At 44.1% G+C, this 26,090-nt stretch overlaps 1 protein-coding gene across 4 annotated transcripts in view; it reads left to right on the forward strand.

Annotated features, from left to right (window-relative positions):
* Positions 1–15,867: 15,867 nt before the first annotated feature.
* Positions 15,868–26,090, forward strand: part of LEF1 (lymphoid enhancer binding factor 1) — a gene marked incomplete at both ends in the record, with an annotated part of 116,571 nt that continues 106,348 nt past the window's right edge. For all 4 annotated transcript variants that reach the window (XM_079713038.1, XM_079713040.1, XM_079713039.1 and 1 more), the window contains 3 exons: positions 15,868–16,080; positions 18,518–18,584; positions 20,045–20,178. In XM_079713038.1, the coding sequence (XP_079569164.1) occupies positions 15,868–16,080; positions 18,518–18,584; positions 20,045–20,178 (414 nt within the window). The remainder of the gene's footprint in view (positions 16,081–18,517; positions 18,585–20,044; positions 20,179–26,090) is intronic.

Here is a 26,090-nt window from a genome sequence, read left to right on the forward strand (position 1 = left end):
GGTGGATCAAACAAGGAGATTGAGAACCAACCATCAGATTTCGCGGTTTTGGTGGAGAGCTGGGGCCAAGAGCACGTCTGCAGTGTGTTCGAGAGAGAGGGGTAAAGAGGAATGTACTTACATTTGCCACCCTCTTTGTGTTGGTGATTTTAGCACTGTTTGGAACCAAAAGAAATGTCTGATTTTTTTCCCCCAACAAAATTAAGTATAATTGAATATTAGCTCTACTCAATTTAATTTAAACTGACTAGTTCAGGTTAAAAAAACAGCTTTTTCTTCTACAGCAGGGTATTTTGCCTAAGATATTTAATAATTGGTTTAACTTTCTGCTTTAATTTTTACATGAACAAAATATTGGCTACATCCTATAATATGTGTGGTATATCTGGTAGGTATTCTGCATAGGTAGTCTCTGTATAGTAAGTGACCTGTTGTATATAATTTACATAAGTCAGTAAATATGTATCTCCTTCTGTTCCCAACTGGTGAGGCACCAATAATCTAGAAGATAGGAAAAAGAAGACAGTAAGAAGAAAAAGGAAAGCAAGCAATACTTCTGAATTATCTCCTACCTGTTGATGGAGTTAGTTCCATTTAAATCTAGTATCGACAGAAGGGATGAACACAAAGTCACATTCATCAGTGTTCACGGCATCAGAGGCTGGAAGCACAATTACGGACTCATGCACAATGTAAATGACCAAAATAAAAAGAGAAATTGCTCTTTCCTTTTAAATTAAATCTGTGACATGTTGATCTGAATACAATCCTGAGTTTTTAACTATATAAATTAGTCATAATGTCTGCAGTATCATTTCTATTTGATTGTAAATTCTTCTTTCATCTTACTAAGACTAGAAGAAACTTCAAGAAAATAGGACCTCACTCATCCCCTGGTTAACTAGAAGTGAAAGCAGTTTTACTCAAAGGATCCTAGTCCTAGGCTATAAATGTAATTATTGTTGTTTTCTTTATTTCTTTTTCTTTTATTTCCTTCAATAAAAAAGGAGCAGAATGCCATTTGCAGCAACATGGATGGACCTAGAGATTGTCATACTGAGTGAAGTAAGTCAGACAGACAAAGAGAAATATCGTATGATATCGCTTATGTGCGGAACCTAAAAAGAAATGATACAGATGAATGTATTCACAAAACAGAAATGGACTCACAGACTTAGAGAATGACCTTATGGTTACCACGGGTGGAAGGGTAAAGGGAAGGGATAGTTAGGAAGTTTGGGATGGACATGTACACACTGCTATATTTAAAAAGGATAACCAACAAGGACCTACTGTAGAGCACAGGGAACTCTGTTGGGTGTTATATGGCAGCCTGGATGGGAGGGGAGTCTGGGGGAGAATGGATACATGTATACGTATGGCTGAGTTGCTTTGCTGTGCACCTGAAACTATCACAACATTAATCGGCCATATTGCATTATAAAATAAAAAGTTAAAAAAAAAAGGAGCAGAAAGAGACAGTATAGCTGAAATAGAGTTACTTCCATAAATTGTTTCTTCCACAGTGCTGGAAACCCTAAGATAACAGTCCTGTATTCAAATGTGAGAGGCAGAAAATGTAATTTACTTCAAGCATTATGTGAAACAGAATAGATTCTTTAAAAAATAGACCATAGTAAGTGAAATACTCACAGTAACTAATATACAACGTCCATTTGATTTTCAACCTTTTTTCATATTTAGTAATCAAAAAATAGACATAATGATGATATTCATTTAAAGATCATTTTTGCTGTTGCTATTGTTGGAATAATGAATATAATTAATTATAGGGCATTAACTCTTGCATGGAAAATAAACAAACAAAAAAATACCCACTTTGGTTTACAAATGAAGGGGAGAGACAAAAGAAAGTATTTAGGTTATTAAGTAAACTTCCTCTCGCTTATTTTTCTCAGATTATAATTTTTACTGTTTCTCTCTGTCCAACTGGCCTTCTCATAGAAATGAATTTTTTATTATCTTAATTTTCAGCTCACTTATAATTTCTTACCTACCTAGCCACTATGCAAAGGTGTTTTCTTACCTAAGTGACTCTTTCTGGTGACCAACTGACCACCTTGGGCACCAAATCACCCTTCCTATCAGTTCTTAATTCCCTTCACGTTCAGGGGTCGAACTATGAAATTCTCATAGCTCACCAGTGGAAACAGTTTGTCAAGCGATTTCACAGCCCACATGCTGCAGGGCCCATGAAGAAAGCGGGACAGATGAAAGGCATGCACGGGCAAGACAGCAGCTCGGGAATGTCCTGCAGTCCATACCTGGAGCAAATCCTGAATGTCGTTTACACGTTATTGTTTTTATTTCCTTCACAGCATGCCGTGTCTCTTTGGACTATCAGGATAGTAACCCAAGAAGTTCTGACACTTAGCTAGGAAATCGTCTGACATGAACCCTACTGCAGTTCATTCCACAGCCCTCTTTTAGGACATTTCTGACCTGTTTACTGATTGGATTGTTCTGGCATGGGTGTTTGAACCTATATTTAAGTTGATGGAATTTTCCCCTTCCTGGAAGTCCAGGTTTATCTTCATGTTAGAGAAAGAAAGACAGAGACAGAGAAGACAAAAATGTCAACTATTTTACAATAAGGGGAAAAAACATCAGTCTACATCCCATCTCTATATTTTAACACTTCCTGTAAGAGAAATCCAGGAAATGTGCTTTTTTTCCCCCCAATGAGTACAATTTTCTGCCAAGAGACCCTCCTGTTTGCTGTGCTCAACTGCATGTATCCAGTGGACTAGATCAGAGGCCAGAGGAATGCTAAGCTCAGCAGGCATGTGCTGGGGGCACGCTTAATCTGCTGTATTGCTCTGCTGTGTCTCTACACCCACCAAAGATCCTCACATTCCCAAGTCTCCGGGATGCGGCTGCCTCTGGAAATCACCCCATCACTTCCGCCTCATCTTACCTCCACGGTCTTCTCCCCCAAACATCCGTGTCTAGAGCACCCGAGACTTCTGACTGTTGTGTCTGTTGGGACCACAAACATCATTGCATCCATTACACTGGAAAACAATTTGCAATACAAATATTTCAGTGAATTCACTTGGTCAGTGTTTCAATTCAGCATTTCAATAGTCAACCAAATACTATGAGTTCCATTTCTTCCCTTCCTATAAAGTACATTATTAGCACATTTTCTGGAAGGCATATTGATTTATTTTAATATTTATTTATTTAATTTTTGGCTGCATTTGGGTCTTAGTTGTGGCACACGGGCTTTTTGTTGTGGCGCGCGGGCTCCAGAGCACATGGGTTCTGTAGTTGTGGCACGTACCCCGCGGCACATGGGACCTTAGTTCCCCAACGAAGGATCGAACCCACGTCCCCTGCATTGGAAGGCAGATTCTTAAACACTGGACCACCAGGGAAGTCCTGGAAAGGCATATTTCAACCTGACAAGTTTTTCAAATGGAGGAATTAAATCACAGAGTTTAGGGAAAATGTGCAAGGCAGTAAGAACACACGACATGTCACGATAAATGTAGCTTAAAAAGTTGCTTTAAAATAAGTTCATCCCATATTTCTGGGGATTTCTGCGATGATTGAAATGCTCTGTATCTTGATTGGAGTGATGATTTCACAAGTGTATATATTTATTAAAACTCATTGAATTGTACACTTAAGACCTGTGCATTTCACTGTTTAAATTTTATCTTAAAAATTAAAAAGCCCACCCTTTCTGATTGCTATAAACGATCAGAGGCCCTTTGTATTAACTTCCACATACCTACCAGTTGGCCCTGAAACTGCGTCTGCTATGATGCAGTGGCTCCAACACTACCACTTCTGTCTCATCCTCTTCTTTTCCTTGGTGATTTACTTTCTTTTCTTTTTCTTTCTTTTTTTTTATTATTGCCAAATTCCCTAGGGTCAGCACTTTTATTTTTAAAATCTTTAACATATTACATTTTAACATTTTTCATCTTCCTCTTTTACTAATATTGATTCATTGCATATAAATGTTTTTAAAGGCACAAAGAAGAAGATAAAAATCACCCATGTCTCCACTATTCAAGGAAAAATACTGTCAGTATTTTATGTCTACACTTCTGGGACTATTCAATAGATACTGACTGAGTGCTCACTTTGTGGCAGGGCTTGTCCCAGGCACCAGGTATGCTGTGGTAAGCAAGACAGTGCCCAGCCCTCACAGAGCTTGCATGCTGACAAATGATACGTACAGAGGGATTTTTTAAAATGAGGCACAATTGTACTTATTCCTTTATGATCTGCTTTTTCCACTTAGCAATTTATCACTAATATATCTGCAAGTGAATAAAAATTGTTTGACATCATTTTCATAGCTGCATAGTGCTCCCCGGTACAGCTATATTAGAATTTATTAACTAAATCCTCTAGTTCAAACAACTAGAACTTTCAAAGTTATAACCTACATTCCTATAAACATTTCGTTAAGAGTCTTTTGAATATATCTTTCATGATCTTCTTGCTGGCAAAATAATTTTGGGAATCATTGTTAAGGTAATTGTTTTCCTTTAAACACCCTCCACTTTAGTGGTGGCATAAGCTTGGTCCTTAATTCTCTGTACTTTTGATGAAAGACGCTATAGGTCATTTTCAAAGTCACAGTAAAGGATGACATCTTCATGTACTTATATCCAAGTAATGCCTTTCTACTATAAAGGTATATCAAGGCGTTGGAGGTAGATACCTCACCAGAAGCTTCTTTACCCATTTCTTCCAGGAAGTTATCCTGGTCTCTTTATTGCATCAGGGTTTAAATGGGCAGAGTGGGTGGAGTGATTTTTGCAACTATAAAGCATTTGCCTAAGCCTAAGGCTAATGCCTTATGAAGGTATCTTGGTTGAAAACTCCGGGCACAGGACAGAGGGAGATTTACTATCTGGCCCATGTGTGGCCAAGAAGCAATTGAGGAAGTAAAACTGAAAATGAAGTCTGGGTGGGAGTGGGAGCTCTCCACATTATTTATTTCCTGACGAAACTTTGATCCTAGAGAACATGGAGCTTAGCAGTTTTGCAGGGGAGGAGAAAGTCATTCTTGAAAACATAATACAGGAAATCTTCAACTTACATATTTCCCAAGGTTCAATAGTAAATCTTTTTTTTTTTTTTTTTTTTTTTTTTTTTTGCGGTACACGGGCCTCTCGCTGTTGTGGCCTCTCCCGTTGCAGAGCACAGGCTCCGGATGCGCAGGCTCAGCGGCCATGGCTCACGGGCCCAGCCGCTCCGCGGCATATGGGATCCTCCCGGACCGGGGCACGAACCCGTATCCCCTGCATTGGCAGGCGGACTCTCAACCACTGCGCCACCAGGGAGGCCCAAATCTATTATTTAGAATGTAGAAAAATACTCAAAGAAACAATTCAGCAACACACTTGAACCACTTTTCATTGAGCCCCTCTTATGTGCAAAGAACTGTTTACAGTACACTTAAGATGATGACCACCATCTCAAGCTAGTGCACACACTTATCTCACCGTCCCATGAAGGTGAAAGCCTATATGTGCCATGAAAAAAGTATATAACAACATATTATCATAATATTCTTTGATACATTTTTGATCACCTACTGTTTTGAGGGAACTGTGCAAGGTATGCGGGGTTGGGGAGGGGGGGATACAAAGACGATCTGGACAAAACGTATCATTAAAGGGTGGATGGACTATAGCTGCCATCGTGTTACTGCAGATGTGCTGCTGAGCCCTCCAGATAGGGCTAGCCTAACCTGAGAGCACTGTCAGTGGACCACACGCCAGATTGGAAAAACTTAATATGAAATAAAGATCTTTTATTAATAAGTTTTGATAATGATTACATGTTGAAATGGTAATATTTTGGATATGTGGGTTAAATAAAATATACTATTAAAATTAATTTTACGTGTTTCTAGCTTCCTAATTTCATTTAAACTTAAGTCGCATTGTACTTGTATTGGCAGTGCGGATCTACACAATTATACTTACTACCTACTCAGTGCTTATACTATATTCCAGGTAACTTTATACCAAATATATGTGATCTTCCACAGGGAAGTATTACAGATGAGGAAACTGAGGGTTCAGAGTCTATATTAATTCCTTACTCAACACACACCTAGTATATTTTCTGGGCACCTAGGGCTGTTGTAAGCAGCAGGGATACAGCAAAACAAAGTCCCTACTCTCATTGAACTTATGTTCTAGTGGGAGAGAAAGGTAAGACGTATAAAAAATATGTCAGGTAGTGAGAGTGCGGAAAGATGAAGCCTGTAAAAGATGGAGTGCCCAGAACTGGGGTAAGGCGGGAGTGGGCTGTTTTTTAGATAACAAGGTCTGAGAAGGAGTTGTGGTCTGAGTAGAAACATGAAGTGAAAAAGTGAGTCCTGCGAATATCGACCTGGCCAGGAGCTTCTGGGCAGAAGCGACAAGTAAATGACCAAGGGGGGTGTGTGTGTGCACTCTATACCCTGGAGGAAGAGCAGGAGAGTCAGTGGTGGTAGAGAGCAGTGAACGAGGAGTAGAAGAAGTCAGGAGCCAGCTCACGTAGCGACTTGGAAGCCACCACGACTAGGAAATGTTCGAGGACGGCTTTGGCTGCTCTGTGACGCGTGGGCTGCTGTGGGGCATGTATGGAACCCAGCAACAGTGGAAGCCAGAGACCAGTTAGAAGGCAGTAGTGCAAGAGAGATCTTAAGAGGCCTGTCTGACTCAGCCACTGGAGATTTGCTGCTCCTGCAATACAAAGTAAAATAATCTAAAAATTATCCAGAGAATCTGAACAGCAAAGGTCAAATATCTGGATAATTTAAGCCTCAAAATATATTTTGAGTCTGTAGAGTTATCTGAATTGGCAGTCAAAAATCACTGTCAAACTTCATAGGAGAGTAATTTATCTCTGTTCTTTGCTTTCTGCCAATTGAACCTAAGGAAAGCGAACTTGAGATCTGTAATTGGCAGAATGGGATGGCAGGACCTTTAAGTAAGATTCAGATCAAGCAAATTAGCTTTGTTTTTGCCAAAGAAAAGTACTTCGTTGAGTCAGATTACAATTTTGTAGCCTAAACTATCTGCGCTGGCTCTGTCTACCTTCTGAACTACTCTCATAATTGCTAATTCTGAGTTTAATTTACACATAGCTGCACACTCAAGAGAGAGTTAAGGAAAGAACTAGAAGCTGTGTCTTGGATAAATGTATAAATTAGTCTGGATAACTCTGCACAATCAGTCTGTTTTTCTGGACAGAAGTACTTCAAATAAAGAAAGCATCCGCAAGGTCAAATGTTATGTAGGCCAAGTACTTCCTCCTCTAAGAGGTAAATGAAGGTGTAAAGTAGGTAACCAGTTTCAAATGAAAACAAATAAAAATCCATCACAAGGAACCCCAAAAGTCATGTCTTGATAAAAAGGAGGCTCAATCCTGACCCTCCAGGTTGGTGTATTTACTTTGATGGAACTTACTGGAAAATTGTTCAGCTCCATGCTTCGCTGTGCCTGTGGAGCTGTGTTTTCTGGGCATTGGATGTAGTTCCTGTCAGTCAGGCACTTTCCTGGAGCACTAACATGTACAGATTACACACATCAAAGGCAGGCTGTAACCACTGTAGCTGAAATTTACACAAATCTATACTGCGAGTAACTGGATAAACAATGAGACTAATGACCTTGCTCTGCATTAATCTCCATATGGCTCTGTTGGTACTGCTCCTGCCTTCAGGCAAGAAGGTTGTGGCTTTGGCTTCTAGCCTCAAACCAGGGATTAGGCGCTGGCCCAGTGCTGACAAGAGCCGGGAGCCCTGCTCCTACAGCCCAGGGAGCCTGAGAAGACTACACAGGCCGTCCATCTTAAGAGGTACATTTACCATGATTCAAGAAACACCCCTATTACCATATTCACTGAGGAAACAAATTTATAAAAGTAAGAAAATCCTTTAGTCACGCACCCCCTTCAGAGAATTTATTTACTTCCAGAGGGCCCCAGGTTTTCCCTGAGTATTTTCAGGGCCTCCCTACTGTCCCCCCCAAAATAAGACAGAACCCTTGGTGCCTTGGCCCATGTCCCTCTTTCAGCCAAGAATAAATTTCAAAATGGCTACGTCTATAAAGAAGAGTGAAAGGAAGGACTGAAGTTGACCAGTGAACTTGTTCAGCATTCACGTCTCATCTGCGACTTTGGGGAAAAGCTATGTTAAAACGGGAAGGTTTCCCTCTCCTAAGTGCCCCCCACCCTGCCTCCACATTGCTAGAGAGTCCCTTCAACACTGTTTGTGAAATCTGCTTGTTGCTGCTAGCAGAGACGGTGGAAGGAGCTGGAACATCTCGGGAGGATCCTGTACCTGGGCAGCCTTGGGCCACAGTAACAGGGAACTGGAACACTGGACACCACCCCTTACTCCTGCTTTCACCACTCTGTACGCAGGTCAGTGAAAAGTGTATACTGGGAGGTGGGGCCCACGAAATGACTCCGTCCACGGGGTTACCTTAGGTTAGAAAGGGTCATGCATGAAGCACACTCAGCTAAATGCCCAAAGTGCTACACATATGGCTCTCCTGTCACTTCACAGCCAGCCCAAGCCATAATCTTTATTGCCCTGTAAACTTGAGATGCCTCCATCTAAGATATGTAATCACATTCTGTTCTGAAACATAAGTGCTGGTGTCCCAAGGAACACCTCTAAAACACCTTTCCAGTCACTCTCCTTGTGTCTGTATTTCCGTTGTTGTTTTTGAGTATTTTCCCCATATACATGTTGCTCCTTTCACAGGCCACCGTGTTACCCAGGCTATTAGCAGAGTTACCGGGAGCTGTGCCAAATGCCTCACAAAAATATCCCACACGCAGTGCCATTTTTCCTCAGCAATTTATCAATGCATTAAGAGTCCATCATACACATGAGGAAGAGTTAAGGCACATTCCCTCTCTTCCTGGAGTGTTCTTTCTGCCATCACACTCACTCTGGGGATAACAAACGCCAAGGTGATTTTGGTGCCTTTGTAACTCAACAGTGGATGTCTGAGTGTGAAACCATTGCCATTTGCTCCTGTGGTAAAGATTCCTAGTGCTTTAGAAGTTTTTTGTTCAAAACTTACAGGTCTCCTTAAGAATCGTCTTTGCTTCATACCCACATTTGTACATATTTTTACATGCATGATCTCACTGAATTATTACAACAGTCTTGTTAAGTAGGCTCTTAGTATACCTATTTTGCAGAAAGGAAACAGTTCTGGACAAGGTTAAATGGTTTGCCTGAGGTCACCATAGCATGAGAGTAAGTGATGGCGCCCACCTTCAACGCAGGATTTCCGACCCTTTGCACTACGCTATTGCAAAGCTGTCTCTTTATAATGGTTACTTCTGAAACAACAGAACATTGCTGAAAAAGTCTATTCAAGAAGAGGCCTTAGAGGGTGTTTTTTGTTTTTGTTTTTGCGTTTTTGCCATAAAGACAGGACACTTCTGGCTAGTCAGCGAGTCAGAAAAGCTTTCCAAAGTCGGTCAATAACAGGATTTCAAATCATAGAGACCAGCCGTGATTAGTGAGTGCTTTGGTAAGGAAAACTACGTGGCACACCGTACGGTGTGTAGAAAAAGCAGCACTCTGCACAACGAACGTGTGCACACGTGTGTGTCCACGTTCTCTTCCCAAACGCGGCCGCAGAATAAAGTGTGAAACATACTGAAATAAAACAATATTTATGGCTGAAGAAATTCGGATTCACATAACGGTAATTACGAACAAGATATTTTCCGTAATAAAATTACTGCAAAACAAAATCCGGAGAAACTGTTTCCCTATGTCCTCTTTATTCTACTCCATGTGCTCAAGAATGGTTGCGGGAAAGAAAAAGTACAGGAAGCAGAGGCAGAACGAGAGTCCTAGCGAGACGGCCTCTGTTGAGGGTTGGTTTTGCTTTAGAAACTGGAATGTGTCCAGGCTTGATTTTTATTTTCAATTCACATTTCAGATCCAGCTCCCCAAACTCTTTGATCTTTCTCCCTGTCTCCTTACCCGGAAGAGAACCCTTGGCCTTCTCAGCTGGGAGCTGGGAGCACACGTGGAAAGACTGGCTCGGATCCATATTCTTGCCAAATTTAGTCACACAAAGGGGCCTGCAAGGGAAAAAAGAAAGGATGAAAGCGGCAGCCGCCAAGACTTCAAAGGCTGCGCCGCCGCGCCGGGCCCTGCGCAGGCGCCGCCCTCCGCGGATATAAGGTGCGGCTCGCGCGCGCAGGCGACCTTTTTGCGCGGCCGCTCCGCGCGCGTCCACGGTCTGAGGGTGGGTGGAGAGGGACCAGCGGCGGAGGAAAAGGGCCGAAGGGCTGGCCGCGGCGTTCGCGCTACCAGACGGCAGCCCGAGGCTGGTCCGCACGCCAAGTTGAGACGCCTCAGGAAAGTTTTCAGAAAGGAGGAAAAAGCATTTCACGTCCAGCCCACTAGGCCAGCCGTCCTGCGGCCCGCAAATGTATTCCAGCTCCCACATCCATTCCATTCCATTCCAGTCCACTCTGGGGATCTCCAGACGTAACGCCGGCTTTTCTGTGCGGGAGCCCAAGCCCCCGAGGGGGGTTGATGGGGGTTCCCGTCGCGGAGCCGAGCGGTGCGGGCGCGTGGCGGGGCTCTCTCTGGCCCGTGCCCCTCCTCTAAGCCCACTCCGCGTCCGCTCGTTCCAGTCCTTGAATACCCCAGCTTGCATCCTCTCCCTCTGGGCGCCCCCGTGACGTGAGCCCTCGCCTCCAGCTTGGCAGAGGGTCGGCCGGCCGAGCCCACAGACTAGGGTGGGATGTGGCCCTCCCTCGTGGGCCGTGGGAGGGCTCCCACACCCACCCCAGCGAGACGCGGACCCCGCGCCCGGCCCGCCCGAGCGCGGGAGATGCCACCGGAGGGCTCCGTGGGCGGACCCCGCGAGGCTGCGCGGAGCTGCGGGCGCCAAGGGGCGCCGGCCCCACGTAAGCCCGTCGTCCGTAGGCGGCCGGATTTGGGAACGACATTTTCACGGTCCCCTGAGTTCTCGGTTACCCAGGCGGGTGGGGGGTTGAGTTTGTTTGTCTTAGAAGGAAGCAAGAAGAGGAGGAAGAACCCCTGGGACACAAACTGCCGTTTCCCTCGCCATCCCCCCCTCCCCTTTCCGAGAAGTCCGTTAAACTGAAGATGCCCACAGCTTTAGTCCCCTGGTGACACTGGGGTGGGAGATCGGGGATGCCGGAGTTCCATCCTGGAATCACATTATTCGTTTTTCTAGTCCCTTCACGCTTCTCTCTCTTCCAGCATTCTCTTCCGTAGGCCTCCGCCACCTCCTTCCTCTGGGATCCCACCAAAGTTGTAGCTGGGAGAGAGTCCAGGCCACACAAAGGGGGAGACCCGGAGCCCGGGCGGGGGGTTAGGGCTGAGGAGGCGGAGAGGGCTCTGAAGGGCACCGCGCTTTTCTCTCCTCCCTGTAATTAAGGACTCACTTGAGTGTCTGTAGCTGACTCGACTCGACAGCAAAATCCGCCCCCCACCCCCGGCGGGGAGGAGGGGTCTCTGGTATTGGTATGGGTCAACCTCCTAGTTCCCCAGTCCGCACCCGCGGGGGCTGGACCGCGTTTACCCTGCCGGTTTCGAGAACCGTCTTTGCAGCCCCCTCTGTTCCGGCGCAGGGCGGGCGCCTGGCCTGTCCACGCGCAGCGCGGGGGACGACGCCCGGCGCAGAAGGAAGTGTTGATAGAAAACAAGTCACAGTTCGCTCCCAAACTAAACCCCAACCAACCAAAGCCACCAAAAGGGGGAAAACCAACAGCAAGCCAGCCAGCCCCTAGCAATTGTTTCACGGTCGGAATTAAATCACATCAAAACGCCCCCTGAAACCCACATCCTGAAGGAGTGAACCTGCAACAGCTAACCTCCAGTCGTTCGCCCGAGTTCACACGAACAACCTGCCTCTACATCCGAGGGAAAGGGGCGGCGGGCGGCGGTGTCTCTCCCGCTCCGCACCCATCACATCCCGGACCTTGCGCCCGAAGAGGCGGTTGCATATGTTAATAGCAGCCCTCGCGCGAATTAGAAGAGACCTCTCCGTAACAGAAATGCCTTTGCCAGGAACTTCACCGAACCTGTAGGGAGGGAGGAACATCTTCCCAGGGTTACTTCGCCCCTCCTGCGTCTCCCAGCTTTTTCCCCCCGGGAGAGGCAGACTTCACGTGGAAATGTCAATCTCCCTCCCAGACAAAGCTTTAAAAAAAAAAAAAAAAACTTGAGCGAATGTCTTCTAGTCAAGCTCCTTTTAAGTGCACCTCGCCAAAAGATTTGCAGCAATGCTAAGGACAATCAGCCAACACCCCGCACGCCACGGGGAGGGAAAACAGCACGCACATAGAGTAAGGCGCTGGGTGATTTCGTTAGAAACAACGTTTCCAAAGGAGAGGTTTGCCGCAAAATTGAGAACGCAGCCACCTACCCTCGGCCCTTCTAGTAAACAGTTCCCACTAGTTTTTGTTCCCCAAATTCCCATCTTCTCGAGCTCCTAATCTCCAGGACACCTGGAGCTGAGTTCCAAATGACTCAGGGAGTCCAGATAATTAACATGAAGGAGTAAATGGGATTCGAATTAGTTGCAACACTTTAACGGGGGGTGGGGGATGTAGGAGTCGTCATTTAATCTCTCTTTGGCTTCCAGAAAATACCCTCTGGCCATTCTGTGTGCCCCCCACCCCCCGACAGTTTGATGAAAAGGAACGTCTACTCTGGCTGCTTTGGTGAAACTGCATTTTCCAGTTCTTTTTCTATCGGTCAAATTGGAGTATTTTTGGGAGGACTTTTTAGTTTGTTTTCCCATATTTCTTTTAGAACAGAGGGTATAAATGTCTGACACAGCTACGTGTTCACATCTCTGAGACATTACACTCACACTGGTGCATAACTTCAAGGGAAGTTGCATAATGCTACCGACCAAAAAAATAAAATTGGGTTTTTCCCCATCTTTTTAGTATTGCCTTACACATTGTAGCAGATTATTCTTTTTGTTGTTGTTGTTTTTCCTCTAAGGCATAGCACTGTCAGCTATTTACAGTGGATTTAATGTTTTACTCTTCCTGGCTCCCATCACTAGCCCTTTACTTTTACCCCAACCCCCCAGATAGAATCTATCGTGTGACTACTGGCCATGCTCTATGTGACCAATTGAACCCTTTAAATGATAGTTTTAAAAATTGCTTCCTAGTGAATTCCCATCTCTATCAAGTAATTATCAGTAAGTGAAGTTTTGAGTGTTCATTTAGAGCACTGTTAAGGTCTTTACTTATACGATGTCTAGCAGCATGCAATTTCCCCCTTAGGAAAAGAAGAGGGATCTTTGCATGACTATTCCTGTATAGTACGGCTAAAGTCTGATTCTGTAATGTTTTCCCTATTTTCAGTTTGAGGGAGATGAAGACACATTTCTTCCTGTCTCTTGTTTACTGTTCTGAGGTTTTACAGATGGCTACTGTATTGGGTATAATAATTTTGCCTGGATTTTTAACTGAGGGGGTTTGAGAGCCAAGGAATAAAATGTAATGTGTTTTCAAACTTCAGCTTCGTTTATACTGTAACTTTCACAAAGCATCTCCTTAAAAGTCCTGTCCTTGTACAAAATGCATCAAAGAGACGGTGGAGGCTGGGGAATTTTTGAGGTTGGATTCGGATTTGCATCTTCAAGGGTCTCTTTGAGCCCGCAGTCCGAGGTGCCAGAGACTGCCCTGTCCTCCCTCCTGCTACTGGCTTCACTCTCCTGGGTCCTTTTGCCTTTTCTTCCCCCTACTTGGGTTGTTTTTTCATTCTTTATGAGGTTCCCACACATCGTGGCATGTATCTTCGAAAATCCACAAGCGACCTATAGCATGACTCTCTGTGAGCATCCCATGGTGAGGATGTAATGAAAAAGATCTTGCTTAAAAAACGATAATTAAGATCCAGTCTTCAGTTTTTCCTTCCTCCTCCTATATTTCTCGGTAAGCCTGGAGGTTTTATTTTTGCCAGCATGTGTTCCCTTGTCCTTTTACAATGTATTTAGGAAAGCCACAACTCTTTCTTGTTCTTCTTGCTTCCGTTCTGTCTTATTAGTTGAGCAATGTGTTATGTTTTCCCCTTTTCCTTCTCTGTGTCCCCGATTCCCGCCTCATCCCCTCTGTCAGAGCATCTATCAATGTGGTGTCGATCACAGCTGCGGCGGCTTCTCTTTCATCTTCTTCCCACTTGGTAGAGCAAGGGAGGGAGAGAGGGAGGCGGAAAGGAGGCGGGGGAGAGACTGGCAGAGGAAGGAGGGGGGTGGGTGGGAAGGGAACAAGGAAGAGACACTTAGATGATGAAGTTAAACCGTTGGGGCAGAGTTTCTTGTCAATTTCACGCGGGCAAAGCGTCTCTCTCGTGGGTTACAAGAAGCGCCGGGTCCTTCCTGCGTTCGCCAAGTTGCCTGAATCTTTCCTCTAGGCGCGCGCGCGCACACACACACACAAACACACACCCCAAAACCTAGGACTCGTCCTACAGGCTCTGGGAAAAAAAAAAAAGTCCTCAATCACCTCCTCCTTCTCGCCGTCCCCCACCTCCCCCCCCCGCACCCCCCAGCAGGCAGCCAAGGAGAGCTGGAGGCGGGGGAGGGGAAGGGGAGGAGAAGCGACGCAAGAGGGTAGCTTTTCAGCGCCGCCGAGGCGCGGGAGGAGGAGAAGCGGCGGGGAGGCGCTGCCGCTCACCTGCGGGGCAGGGCGCGAAGGAGGGACAAGCCTGCGCGCTCTCCGGCGAGGGGCTGGGACGCGCCCGCAGCCCCGCACGCGGCCAAGCTTGGGGCGTCCCCCTCCCCCGGGCCTGGCGAACCCGAGGGGTGAAGCTCTTTGCTTTGACAAGCGGTGCGGCGGAGGCGTGGAGAGCGGCGAGCAAAAGAGCGAGCGAGCCAGACTGAGGAAACTCGAGACGGGAACAAAGAGGGGTTGGGTTGTGTGTGTGTGTGTGTGTGGTGTGTGTGTGTGTGTGTGTGTGTGTGTGTGTGTGTGTTGGCTCCAGTTCGCGGCAGAATCTTTTGGGTCCGAGGCCCCTGCTGTGACTCCCCGAGACCCAGCCGTGCCCTCCACTGCCGACTCCCTGCACTCGCCGACACAAACTTTATTCTTGGCAAACTTCTTCTCTTTCTCTTTCCCTCCTCCTCCGCCCCCACCTTTTCCTCTGGCAGATTAAATGCTCCTGGAGAAGGAAAACCGAAGCGAAAGGGAAGGAAATAAGAAGATTTAAAACGGACATCTCCAATCCGGGTGGCTCTTTATTTTTTTTATCCTCCAGGAAGTGGACATTTCGTTATCTTCTGATTCTCTTTGCACCGCCTCTACTGGGACAAACTGAGCCGTTTTGCCTAGCTCCCTTCTTTTCTTGGAAAACAGACTCCCAGATCGGCATCTGGGAAAGCAAAGGTGGAGAGATTTGCGTAGAGACACGCCGACGAACTCTCCACTGGCCTTTGGAGAGTCAAAACTCCTCCGGAACTGGCGTCCTCCGCGCGCAGACCCCGGAGACGCTGGGGGCGTGGGGCGGCCGCCCGGGCAGCCTAGCCTAGCGCGCGGCACAGACGCCCCCAGAGGCGCCAGCTGCGGCGGCCCTCGCATCCCTGTGTCTTTCGGCGTCGGGGACGGGCGCGGGCGTAGGTCTTCGCGGAGTGGGAAGGCACGGGCGGCCACCGGGGCGCGGGCGCCGCTGCAGCAGCTCCGGCTGCCGGCCGCCAGCCCGGCGCTCTCCAGCCCGGCTTCCGCCCGCTCTCCTCCCTCACGCATCCTTCCAATTCTCCTTCTCCTCCTCCCCTTTTCGTTGACCCCTTCTCTTTTCTGCTGTCGCCTGGGGTGCTCCCCCAGCGGAGCGGAGATTACAGAGTGGTCGGGATGCCCCAACTCTCCGGGGCAGGCGGCGGCGGTGGGGGGGACCCGGAACTCTGCGCCACGGACGAGATGATCCCCTTCAAAGACGAAGGCGATCCCCAGAAGGAGAAGATTTTCGCCGAGATCAGCCACCCTGAAGAGGAAGGTGATTTAGCCGACATCAAGTCTTCCTTGGTTAACGAATCCGAAATCATCCCGGCGAGCAATGGACACGAGGTGAGCGGGCCGCTGCCCCGAGCTTTGAGAGGCGTGGCGGGTCCCGGGGAAGAGCAGAGAGGGAAGAAGGGAGGGAAGGCGCTGGAGAGCCCTGGCTGAAGGGTCCCGATTAGGTCTGCAGGGTGGGGGGATGGGGGCGGGTGGCTGGGCTCCTGGTTAGTGTTCTTCCTTTGTGTGTGTGTGTGTGTGTGTGTGTGTGTGTGTGTGTGGTGTGCTGGGAAACATTCCAAGTGGATCAGTTTTGGGGTTTGGTGACTAAACCGTTGGTTTGCGGCCAGGAGAACCTGCCCTTAACCCATAATGTTTGGCCTTCGGACTTTTTAGTGGGGTTTAGGGAGTGCGATGCATTAAAGCGAGGATGTCTGAACAACACTACTGAGAAGTTCTTCCGTAGGACGGAAAACAGAGTGCACCCGCTATCTTTCTCGGTAGATGTCTCTGCAAAAGTGCGTTAAACCACCAAAGGCTTAGGTAAAGGCGAGCAGAGCCACAGGCCCGAGGAAGGGGAGGCGGGCGTGGGCCGGGGACAGGCGGGGCGGTCCCAACCACTGCGGAGCCGGCCGGCCGAGGGGGCGCGCGCCCGGGCGGCGGGGGCGGTGGCGGGCGCGGGTCCTTTGGGCCGTTGCGGCCGGCTGCCAGCGGCCGTGGGCGAGCCGAGCCACCCCGGTGGGGGGGGGGCGGCTCGCAGTACCGCCCGCAACACTAGCTTGCTCCAATCATCGCCACTTGAAGAAAAAAAGTACGCTTATATTTGGGGTTAGTTTGGGCCCGAATCAGGCCTTTAAATCTTTGCAGAAGAAGGGCGAGTCGGAGAGATGCAGCGGAAACCAGTGCAGTCACTCAGGGGAGGGTGGAAAGCGCATTATCAGATCTCCTGGCCGGCTGCGGGCGATAGTGATGGTAACCCGAGTAGAGTAAATAGAGACACGTGGGTGCTGGCGAGAGAAAGCCGCGAGCAGGACCTCGCGGAAGGGCTATTTCAGGCCTCGCGGAGAGCTTCAGAAGTTGGGGGGGGGGGCGGATGGACCCTGATACCCGACACTCCACTGGCCACCCTTGTTCAACAACTGGGAAACGCTTTGGAGGAAATCCGGTAGAAAAGTCCTGACACTCAGATGATTTCACCAACGCTTTTTCCCTCCAAAGAAATTTGGAGGGTATATTCTTTTCCCTTAAATGGCATCCTTCTGCCCCCAAAAAGAAAGCGTGTGGTTTTGGGGGCGGGGACATTTTGGGTTTTAAACAGTAAGTTTAAGAACACCTCAGAGCTGCCTTCTTTATCCCAATGGCAGGGGTGAGTACGCGTTTTGGAAGCCCGGGGGCCTGGGTTCTAAGGAGAGCATAGGGGTGTTCTCCATACCCTGAATCTTTCATCCTAACATGCCAATTAGGGGGGAACCTAGGGGTGGCCAGGGCACAGCCAGCTCCACTTAAAAGATTTGTGACTCTGTGTGTATGGGGGGAAGGAGGCCAGTGGGAGGACAGATGTCCGAGGAACCAAATGACATCCAAAACACTCGAGGCCAAACTCATATTTGTAAAGCAGCCTTTTAAAATTTCTACCCATTTTCCTCGTCCTTTCTTTTTCTATAAATAAAGTTGCTACGCACTTCACATTTTCTAAACGTTTCTGCTTTGGGGAGAAGGGTGCTGCATTTGAAGTCTAGAACTCCTATTAGGGCTCTGTTAATCTTTGCCAGTGGTAAGTAGGCATGGGGCAGACCCAAGGAAGACAGTGAAGGGGTAATACCACTGATTTGCACGTGGTTGAGTCTGGGTGGATGGTGGTTACCAGAACTGATAGTAGCTGGGCTACCTTTTAGAAGTCTATAGCCCAATTTTCAAGTTTTCCTCCCTTTAACCACAGAACAGTTTACTTTTCTCTTGTAAGCTTGCACTGAGCCAGCCATGGTAGCTTATGAGGAGAAGAGCTCCCGCTGGGATTGGTTTGGGACAGTTGCCTAAGATCTCCATTTGTGAGTGATGGGCTTGTTTTTAGTTAAATGTCATTTTCAGTTGCAAAATATTTCAGCCCGCTTTTAATCAGCTCTGATTGAAGTAAACAGTGGTTGAAGAAGCCATCAAAACGATTAATGCCGTTAACTCAAATTCTTGTCATATTAGGTGTCCAAGTAGCCTTGCTGTGTTTTAGTAAACAGCGGTCAGAGCAGCGTATGGATTGTTCGCAAGTTTGTTTCTGTTGTTGTTATCATTTATAGCTGGTAGTCCTGGGTAGATAATTTTCGAAAACACATGTTGAAAAGAGAAAGATTTCCCAGTACTCAGCCTTAGCCTATCCTCTTAGATTAATAAAACAGGTAGATTGAGTTGCCCCTGATTCTCCTCTTTTGAGTTATCAGTGGATACACACTTATATCATTATTGTCACAAACTCTAAAGTGATCTTTCTTTTGGGGGTGGGGATTCGTCTTGTTAGGTGGCCAGACAAGCACAAACCTCTCAGGACTCCTACCACGATAAGGCCAGAGAACACCCTGATGACGGTAAGACGCTAATTCTATCTCTCCCAACCTTCACATTTAACATGTGCAATTTGTGAATGTAGGTATGTTTTGCTATTTTTATTTGCATCCAAGAAACTCGAATCATTGTGATAAGACTGTGCCTGTGTTGTAACAAAATGGGAAAGAAAACCCAGGAAACTTACTGCTTATCACTAATGTATATTTACATAATTTAAAAACTGTTTTTGAATGATTTAGGGGCTTTTGAATTTCTGATGGCTTCCAGATTCTTTGTGGAAGAGAAATGTCTATAATTAGTTTTTCTCTTTTTCTCATTATACCTAAAGTTCTAATTGTAGATCTTTACTATTTTTTCCTGCATTGTTGTAAAGAGTGACAGTCTACACCAATTTATTTTCCAACAAGAATAGTTTCAAACGGGCTTTCATTTGTGAAATTGCTGTTTCTTGTTATAGTGAGAAGGCAGGCACTGTATGCGCAGACTGAATATGGCTCAGTAAAGAGGACTCTAACTTGTAAAAATATAAAACGTTATGCTTAAAATTAAGAACTATGCATATGGAACGTGATAGACTTTCTCCCCATTTCCGATTCTTGCTCAAAACTGTAAAAATTCTACATATTTTTTAAGATTTAAGGAGAACTCCGTGTGACTTTAAAAGAATCTGTAATCTTTAGGGTTCCCTTGTTGAACAGTCTACATTTCTGTTCTTCTTTAATTACTTACAATTGGCCTGACCAGAATGAGGTGTTCGCACATACAATATGTCAGCTAGGGGAAGAAGAGAAGAGAACTATAATATCAGGCTTCCTTCTGAGCTACAAAGTAGTTACACAGATTAAAGAGAAGAAGTGTATACAGTGAACACACACATTTCTTTACCAGAGTGATGTAAGTGTAGCACATAAAATTAAGTCTCCTGTAGTTAATCCTTCATAAATTTGGGTAGTTGCCCATATGCTAGATACAACTTGCTCCCTCAGTAAAATCTAGAAATTTTCCAGAAATCTAGAAGCACAGGTAGAATTTTTGAGTTTGCCAATAAGATGGAGCATAACTTCAAGTGTATAAATATATACGTGTGGGTATAGCTGAATGGCCTAGTATATTTATATTACAGCTTTGTGTGTCTTCTTTCATGTGTCTGTATTTCTTAGTCCAGTTTGTTAGTATTAGAACAAATTAAGTTAGATGGATAACACTTATTTTTGTAAAAACACCAGTAAAAAACCAGTCAGTAGTGGCAATAAATTGAACCACATGTTTTTAAAACATCTGGTTCACTGCTAAGCCATTTAAGGGAATAAATACTGTCAATCTAAAATAGAGCATAATAATCCAGTTACAATACTTTGTAAACAAATCTTTTATGTAAGTAAGGTGTGATTTGTAGTAGTACTATTAACTTTTCAATGAAAAATACAGTGATATAAAAAGGAAGTCAAAGCACATATGATTGTTCTTTGCATTCTCTCAGGAAAGCATCCAGATGGAGGACTCTACAACAAGGGACCCTCTTACTCGAGTTATTCCGGGTACATAATGATGCCAAATATGAATAATGACCCATACATGTCAAATGGATCTCTTTCTCCACCCATCCCGAGAACAGTGAGTAACATGCTGATGTTGCAGATTATTTCAGAAGTGTAAATTAATTTGTATTTTGGCAAAATGTTTGTTTTTTTAAAAGACACTGGAAATGCTTTCATTATGTATGACCAGTCGTTGCTAAATAAGACCTGCTATGAGGAATGGCTGCCTTACAATATTGCTACTTTTGATGTTTTGCACTTGGAATTTTAGCTTTTGGTGTATTGGTTAAGATAATAAAAAACAGATCACGAGCTATCATGAAATCATTGAATTTAAATCAGCAAATTCATGATTTTATGAGTATTGTGCTTTCTACTCTGATGAGAGAAATTGATTTAATCTTTCAATTAACTAAGTGCTGTATGTCTTTCATTGCCCATAAGCTATGTAGAATCAGAACTCCTTTGGCTTATTTGGAGCTGAATATTGGAAATGTTACTTCAGCTTTTAAAACAGTGTCTCATTTTATTGTGTTAGCTAATGTTTCTTTAAAATCAGTTTTGGGGTGGGGAGGAATGAGCTATTTTTGCCTTATTGTCAATTGTTAAGAAAGTATCACTTGAAGATAATTCTAATGAAAATTGTTCTTTTTTATCTCGGGGTTCAGTTAACTTTCAAGTTTTAAAAATCCAGTGGCATTATAGCTGCTTTACACATTATGCATAACACGGAAACCTCATTTATATAGTAAGAAAACATCTAAAGGGTTACCTCTGTAGTACATGAATGTGAAATGTGCTGGTGATGGAATTCTCCCTGAGATTCGTCTCTTCGTAGGTAGTGATGGGTTTTTATTGCTCCGTCAATGTATATATATACCTTCTTTCTGGCCTCACTCTCCCTCAACCACCCAAACCCCAATGAAAAACATGTATATTTGGGTGTTGAGGATGAAGGTTTCAGTCTAACTGGCCCTCCCGCGAGTCAAATCTAGGATTATAAAATGGAACCTGTAGTCTTTGCCTTATTAGCCCAGTGCTTTCACCAAGTGAAAAAAAAAAATCAGTCACAGATATCTGGGGGCAAGTACTATCACTGATACCTCAGTGGACAGAATCTGGGGGCCATGAGATACTACAGAGTAGGAGAGAGGAATACCTCCTAATCAGTCATCAACAAACAAGAGTATTTATGGTTATCTTGATTATCTGTGACCCTCAACTATTGAAGTGATAGATCTATGAAATATAATCACTTTATGCGGGCACTGTGATTTAGAAGTTATAATTTTTTCCCACAGGTTCCAAAAAGATATTTGACCTTTTAAGTAGGGAATAAGATTTTTCTAATTTGCATATAGCAGCTAAAATGGAGATCTTGGAAATCTTGTGATGGTTGTTATAGGAAAGAGTGATTTCACATTTTAAAAGGCTTTTCTAATATTTAATGATAGAAATGTGTGTCTGGTACATATAAATCTCTTATCTAAAAAGTGAATGAACTAATAAAAGCAAATATGGTTTTTAACATTTAGAGACCACCCAAATAAATGCTTCTGAGTCTTAAAATTTGTAGGAGACTTTATATTGTTGAATTAAGTATGTATACATTCAGATATTTTAAAGTTGGGCTGTTTTTCTTTTGATGTTTTGGAGGGGAGGGGGAGGAGACTATGTTTTAGATAAGGAATAATTGAAGATTTCTGCTGAAGGCTTTTTAGAACAAGTCAAATTCTAGTCTCTGACTTGGTAACAATAGAAAATAGCTACTAAAATAATCTTATACTTTTAGGCTGTGCACACAGTTAATGCTTAATAAGTATTTGTGGAATTTATTCTTTAGTTTAGCCACTTCTCCTTTCAAAACAATAATTTTTAAAAAGTCAGTATAATTAAAGTCTATTGATATTTATAAATTATTCCTAAGAATAGTGAAAATTAAGCTTCTCTTCCTCTTTAAACCAGCATTTTCTACCTTAGGTCTCTCTAGCCTTTTCTCCTAACCCCCTCAGTATACTAATCATTTTAAATTGTTAGAATGGAAGGTATTTATTGTTAGTGTATGTATTAAAATTCTGAGTCAGTGAATTGAACAGTCATTCATTGTTTAGGAAAGATTTGTGGCCAGAATAAATGTTGGTGGGTGTAGAGTGGAGGAAAGGGGTGTGGTCAGGAAACAGTTACCTTACCCTCCTATCTGCTGCTTTGCTTTATTCTGTTACATTTTAGAACACATTTATTTTAGGCACGTTTCTTGCGATATTCTGCAGTTTGCACAATTCGAGAAGCTTTCCAGGTTTAACCACAAGACAATGTTCAATTTTTTTCTTTTAGGGTCTGACTGAAGTGAGTTGAAATCTTTGGTTTTTAATAATTAACAGCTGTTTTTAGTGTGTCTGAGACCCAAAACACTTTAACCGGAAGGCAACCCCTCCTCTTCACCCCTACCCACACTTCTGCCTCTTGCTCTTGAACTCTGTCCTTAGCAGGACTGAGTGTTTGTGCAACTGACATCCACAGTGATAGGTTTGCATCTAGGGTGTCAGGAGCAGGGTGACCATTTGGGTTTGGGCTTTGCCTGGGAGCAGTCCCATGTCAGCCCTGTTACTTGGATTTGCATTACAAACAACTGCTTGTTTACTGTATCTGCTGCCCTCAGGTGTTAGGATTAGAAAAACATCTAGGGGTGAGGGAGGGCCCTGACCAGCCCTTCCCCACACAGAATCTTCTGTTCACATGTAACTGCAGATGATCCAACTGGCACGCACAGAAATGTTTCTGCTGGTGGCTCATTTTAACAATTATATGTGTGTCTGCTCTTTTTTAGGCAAACACTGACATACGTATGCTCGCACAGCTTTTACCCATGACCTAAATATAGTATTACCTACACAGGAGAACCACCTTTGCCAGTCGAGCTTTTTTTTTTTCTTTCCATCTGAAGGGAAATTTTAATTGGCTAATTACATCCTTCTAGAACAGGAATTCTTAGCGGTGTGTCTATACCAGAAATCTTGTGAATGGGTGTTTCATAGAATTTTAAATAAGACTTCTTGGTTCAGATAAACTGGGCCTAGCAAGAAAGCACCTGTAATAATGACACTTTTGGTGTCATGAGTTCTTAAAGCACAGTAAACCTTGGCTTGAGGTGGTCGTCTTCATCGAGTGTGAGAGGATGCAGAAGCCTTTTAAATATTTCAGAGCAAGGGCCCTGGAGAGTTTATTAAAAGCATACTCCGAAGACTTTCTCTGAGTCTTATTTATGAAAATCCTTGGAGGCCAATGGTAACGTATTAAAAGGAAAAAATAGTTCGTTGCCTCCTGCGCTGGGTCCTGGCACTTGTGTGCCTGAATACTGTGTGACAGTGAGCTTGGCTGGCTTTACATAGTGAAAGTTCCCATTGGCCTCATGAACTGTGGTTATTCATCTTAGGTGTCAAACTTCCATTTGTCCCTCATGCAACCCAAATGTTTAACACCTCTCTCTGAAGAGAAACATCTCATTTCTCTTCAGCTGCTCAAGGGAAAAGCAGCAGACTTAGCTCAGGAAGCGCCAGCAAACGTTGCAGCTCGGGTTACACCAACCACAGTAACACCTGGTCAGGACAGTGCTGCTGACTGCATCGTTTGTTTCTTTGTGATCTTTCTGAGGATGGATTTTTAGGTGGGAAAGGAAGATGTCTGTGTTTGAATTTCATCTTCCTTTCTTATTTTTAGTAGACATTACTATTAAAATGTTTCAGGGTTTTTTTTTGTTGTTGTTATTTTGAGCAACTCAGTTCTATTGTATGGTTTTTACCTGAAGGGAATCAACATTTTTATTTTTGATGAACAGAATTTACCTATTGTAACTTTGTCTTGACCTCCCCCGCCCATGTTTGTATTTGCTTACAGTTAAAATTAGATTTTTGCCATTGTTCACATCTGGAATTAAGGAACTAGGTGGACATGTCTAATCAGTAAGCTTACACTTATCCAGCTGTCCATCACACTGCTGCTTGGCTTTGAAAATAATCACAGAAACAATAATCAATAGGGAGACTATGGCTTCTTAATTCAAGGGTACAGGGAGACTGTAGCTTATGTTTTGAGCAAAAATTTTAAGTGTTTTTTCACGTTACTGCAAGGAGCTACTTCATTTGACTTACTAATAAATTATTTTTCTAATCTAAGTTGTGTACTTTTTGAAGCTAAGTATATTAAATTTGCCTTTTACCTCAAGTTCAGGAGAAGTTAAGTTTTAGAAAGTATATTCTATCTCAGATTTGAGTGATGTCAGGAGAATGTGTGGGAAAGTTCCTCAGGGCCCCAAACTCTTCTGTTTGATTCATCTTTTATTTATTTATTTTTTGCCACACCACATGGCATGTGGAATCTTACTTCCCCAACCAGGGATCGAACCTGCACCCCTTGAACTGGGAGTGCAGAGTGTTGACCACTGGACTGCCAGGGAAATCCTTGTTTGATTCATCTTAATTGTACTGCTACAAAGTTGGGAAAGGACCACAGTCAGAATAACTGGGAGTGATTGCCATTCCCCCTTCAGATAATTTAGAAATCTTATGACTGAATGGCATGCTAATTCAAGTGTCCTGGGAGCCATGCTACTTGTGACCCTTCAGGAGCTAATATTGCCCTTGCATGACTGGTACTGCAGAAGTGTCATCCTTAGTCAGATAGATTTTTTTGAAATGACCCTAGAAATTTCTTGTTCATTCAAAAAGATATGAGAACAACCCAGTTTCACTAAAACAAGACCATTAAGCCAACCTGCAGAAAATCTTGCTCTTTGAAATACCCACTTCCCCTGCCCCCTTAAGGTCCTGGACTTGCTCTCATCAGCCCAACTATTTTGATCCATTTCTGTCTTGCAGACTGACTCGTGTAATTCCAACAGGACAGAGTAAGGGCCTCATAAATGGGTCTATCTGGACTTGAACTTGTTACCTCACAAGTATTCTTCCACAGTATCAACTGAGAAATTTTTACCACTTTTTGAGTCTTGTTTTGTTTTTAACTAATCCTGGTAGTTCTTTAGGCAGAACTGTTTGTGGTTTATGTGACTGACATTTTTTAAAGCAATTAGGTCATTCCATTCCTCTCTGACTCCCCTTGTTCCCTGTTTACATATTATAGACATAATTGGAATTTTATAAAACTGGTTTCCCTGTGATTTCAAGATAAACTTGAAGTTTAAAGAGAAAATATGCCAGCACTGTCCATGGGCCAGCAGCAAAGCACATATGTTTTATTCCCAGGCAAAGGTAGAACTCAGCATTATATAGGTGCCACTGTCATGGGACTGAAGTTTTTTAAAAAGAGGATATTCATTTAAAATTTGTATCTTTAAAGTTATTACTTAAGTCATTATGCCAAACTGAGCCAGTCTGTAGAAAGCTAATACTGTAGCAATCAAGGGATTTAGTACTGCTTTGTACTGTGCCAGCAGGTCCTTACTCATTTGGAAAAGGCAGCCATTGGACTTCATTTAAATAATTTTAAAAATATATTTCAGATTGATGATCACTTTTTAAATATTAATTGTGACCTCGTGAAGTTCCTATAGGAACTGTAGACTCTGTTATAAGCTTTTAAGTCACTTTAAGCATATAAATTATCAGTCTATAAGATTCGAAGGCACAAAGCCAGAAAATGCCCTAGAGACCCACAACAAAGATGAGGAAGGGGAGAGATTGAATGCACCAAAAAGGAGAGTCAGGAGTTGAGCAGAGGATGGATAGGGTACAGGGATCGCTAACTCCCAGATTCTGGTAATCTAGCCAATCTAGCTGGGACTATTTGCAGACTATTATCAGAGGCTGTTCAGAGGACTGTAAAGTCTCTGTAAAGCAGTACATTTATACACAATACCCATTCTAGCCAAATCTCTAAACCTGCTGAAATTATCCACTTGCTATATGTAGATCAGTATAAAGCTCACTGAAGAATGTTACTTGCTTGCCTTCAGTCCGTACAGGGAAAATTGCA

Source organism: Hyperoodon ampullatus (assembly GCF_949752795.1).
Source record: "Hyperoodon ampullatus genome assembly, chromosome: 1".
Lineage (NCBI taxonomy): Eukaryota > Metazoa > Chordata > Mammalia > Artiodactyla > Ziphiidae > Hyperoodon > Hyperoodon ampullatus.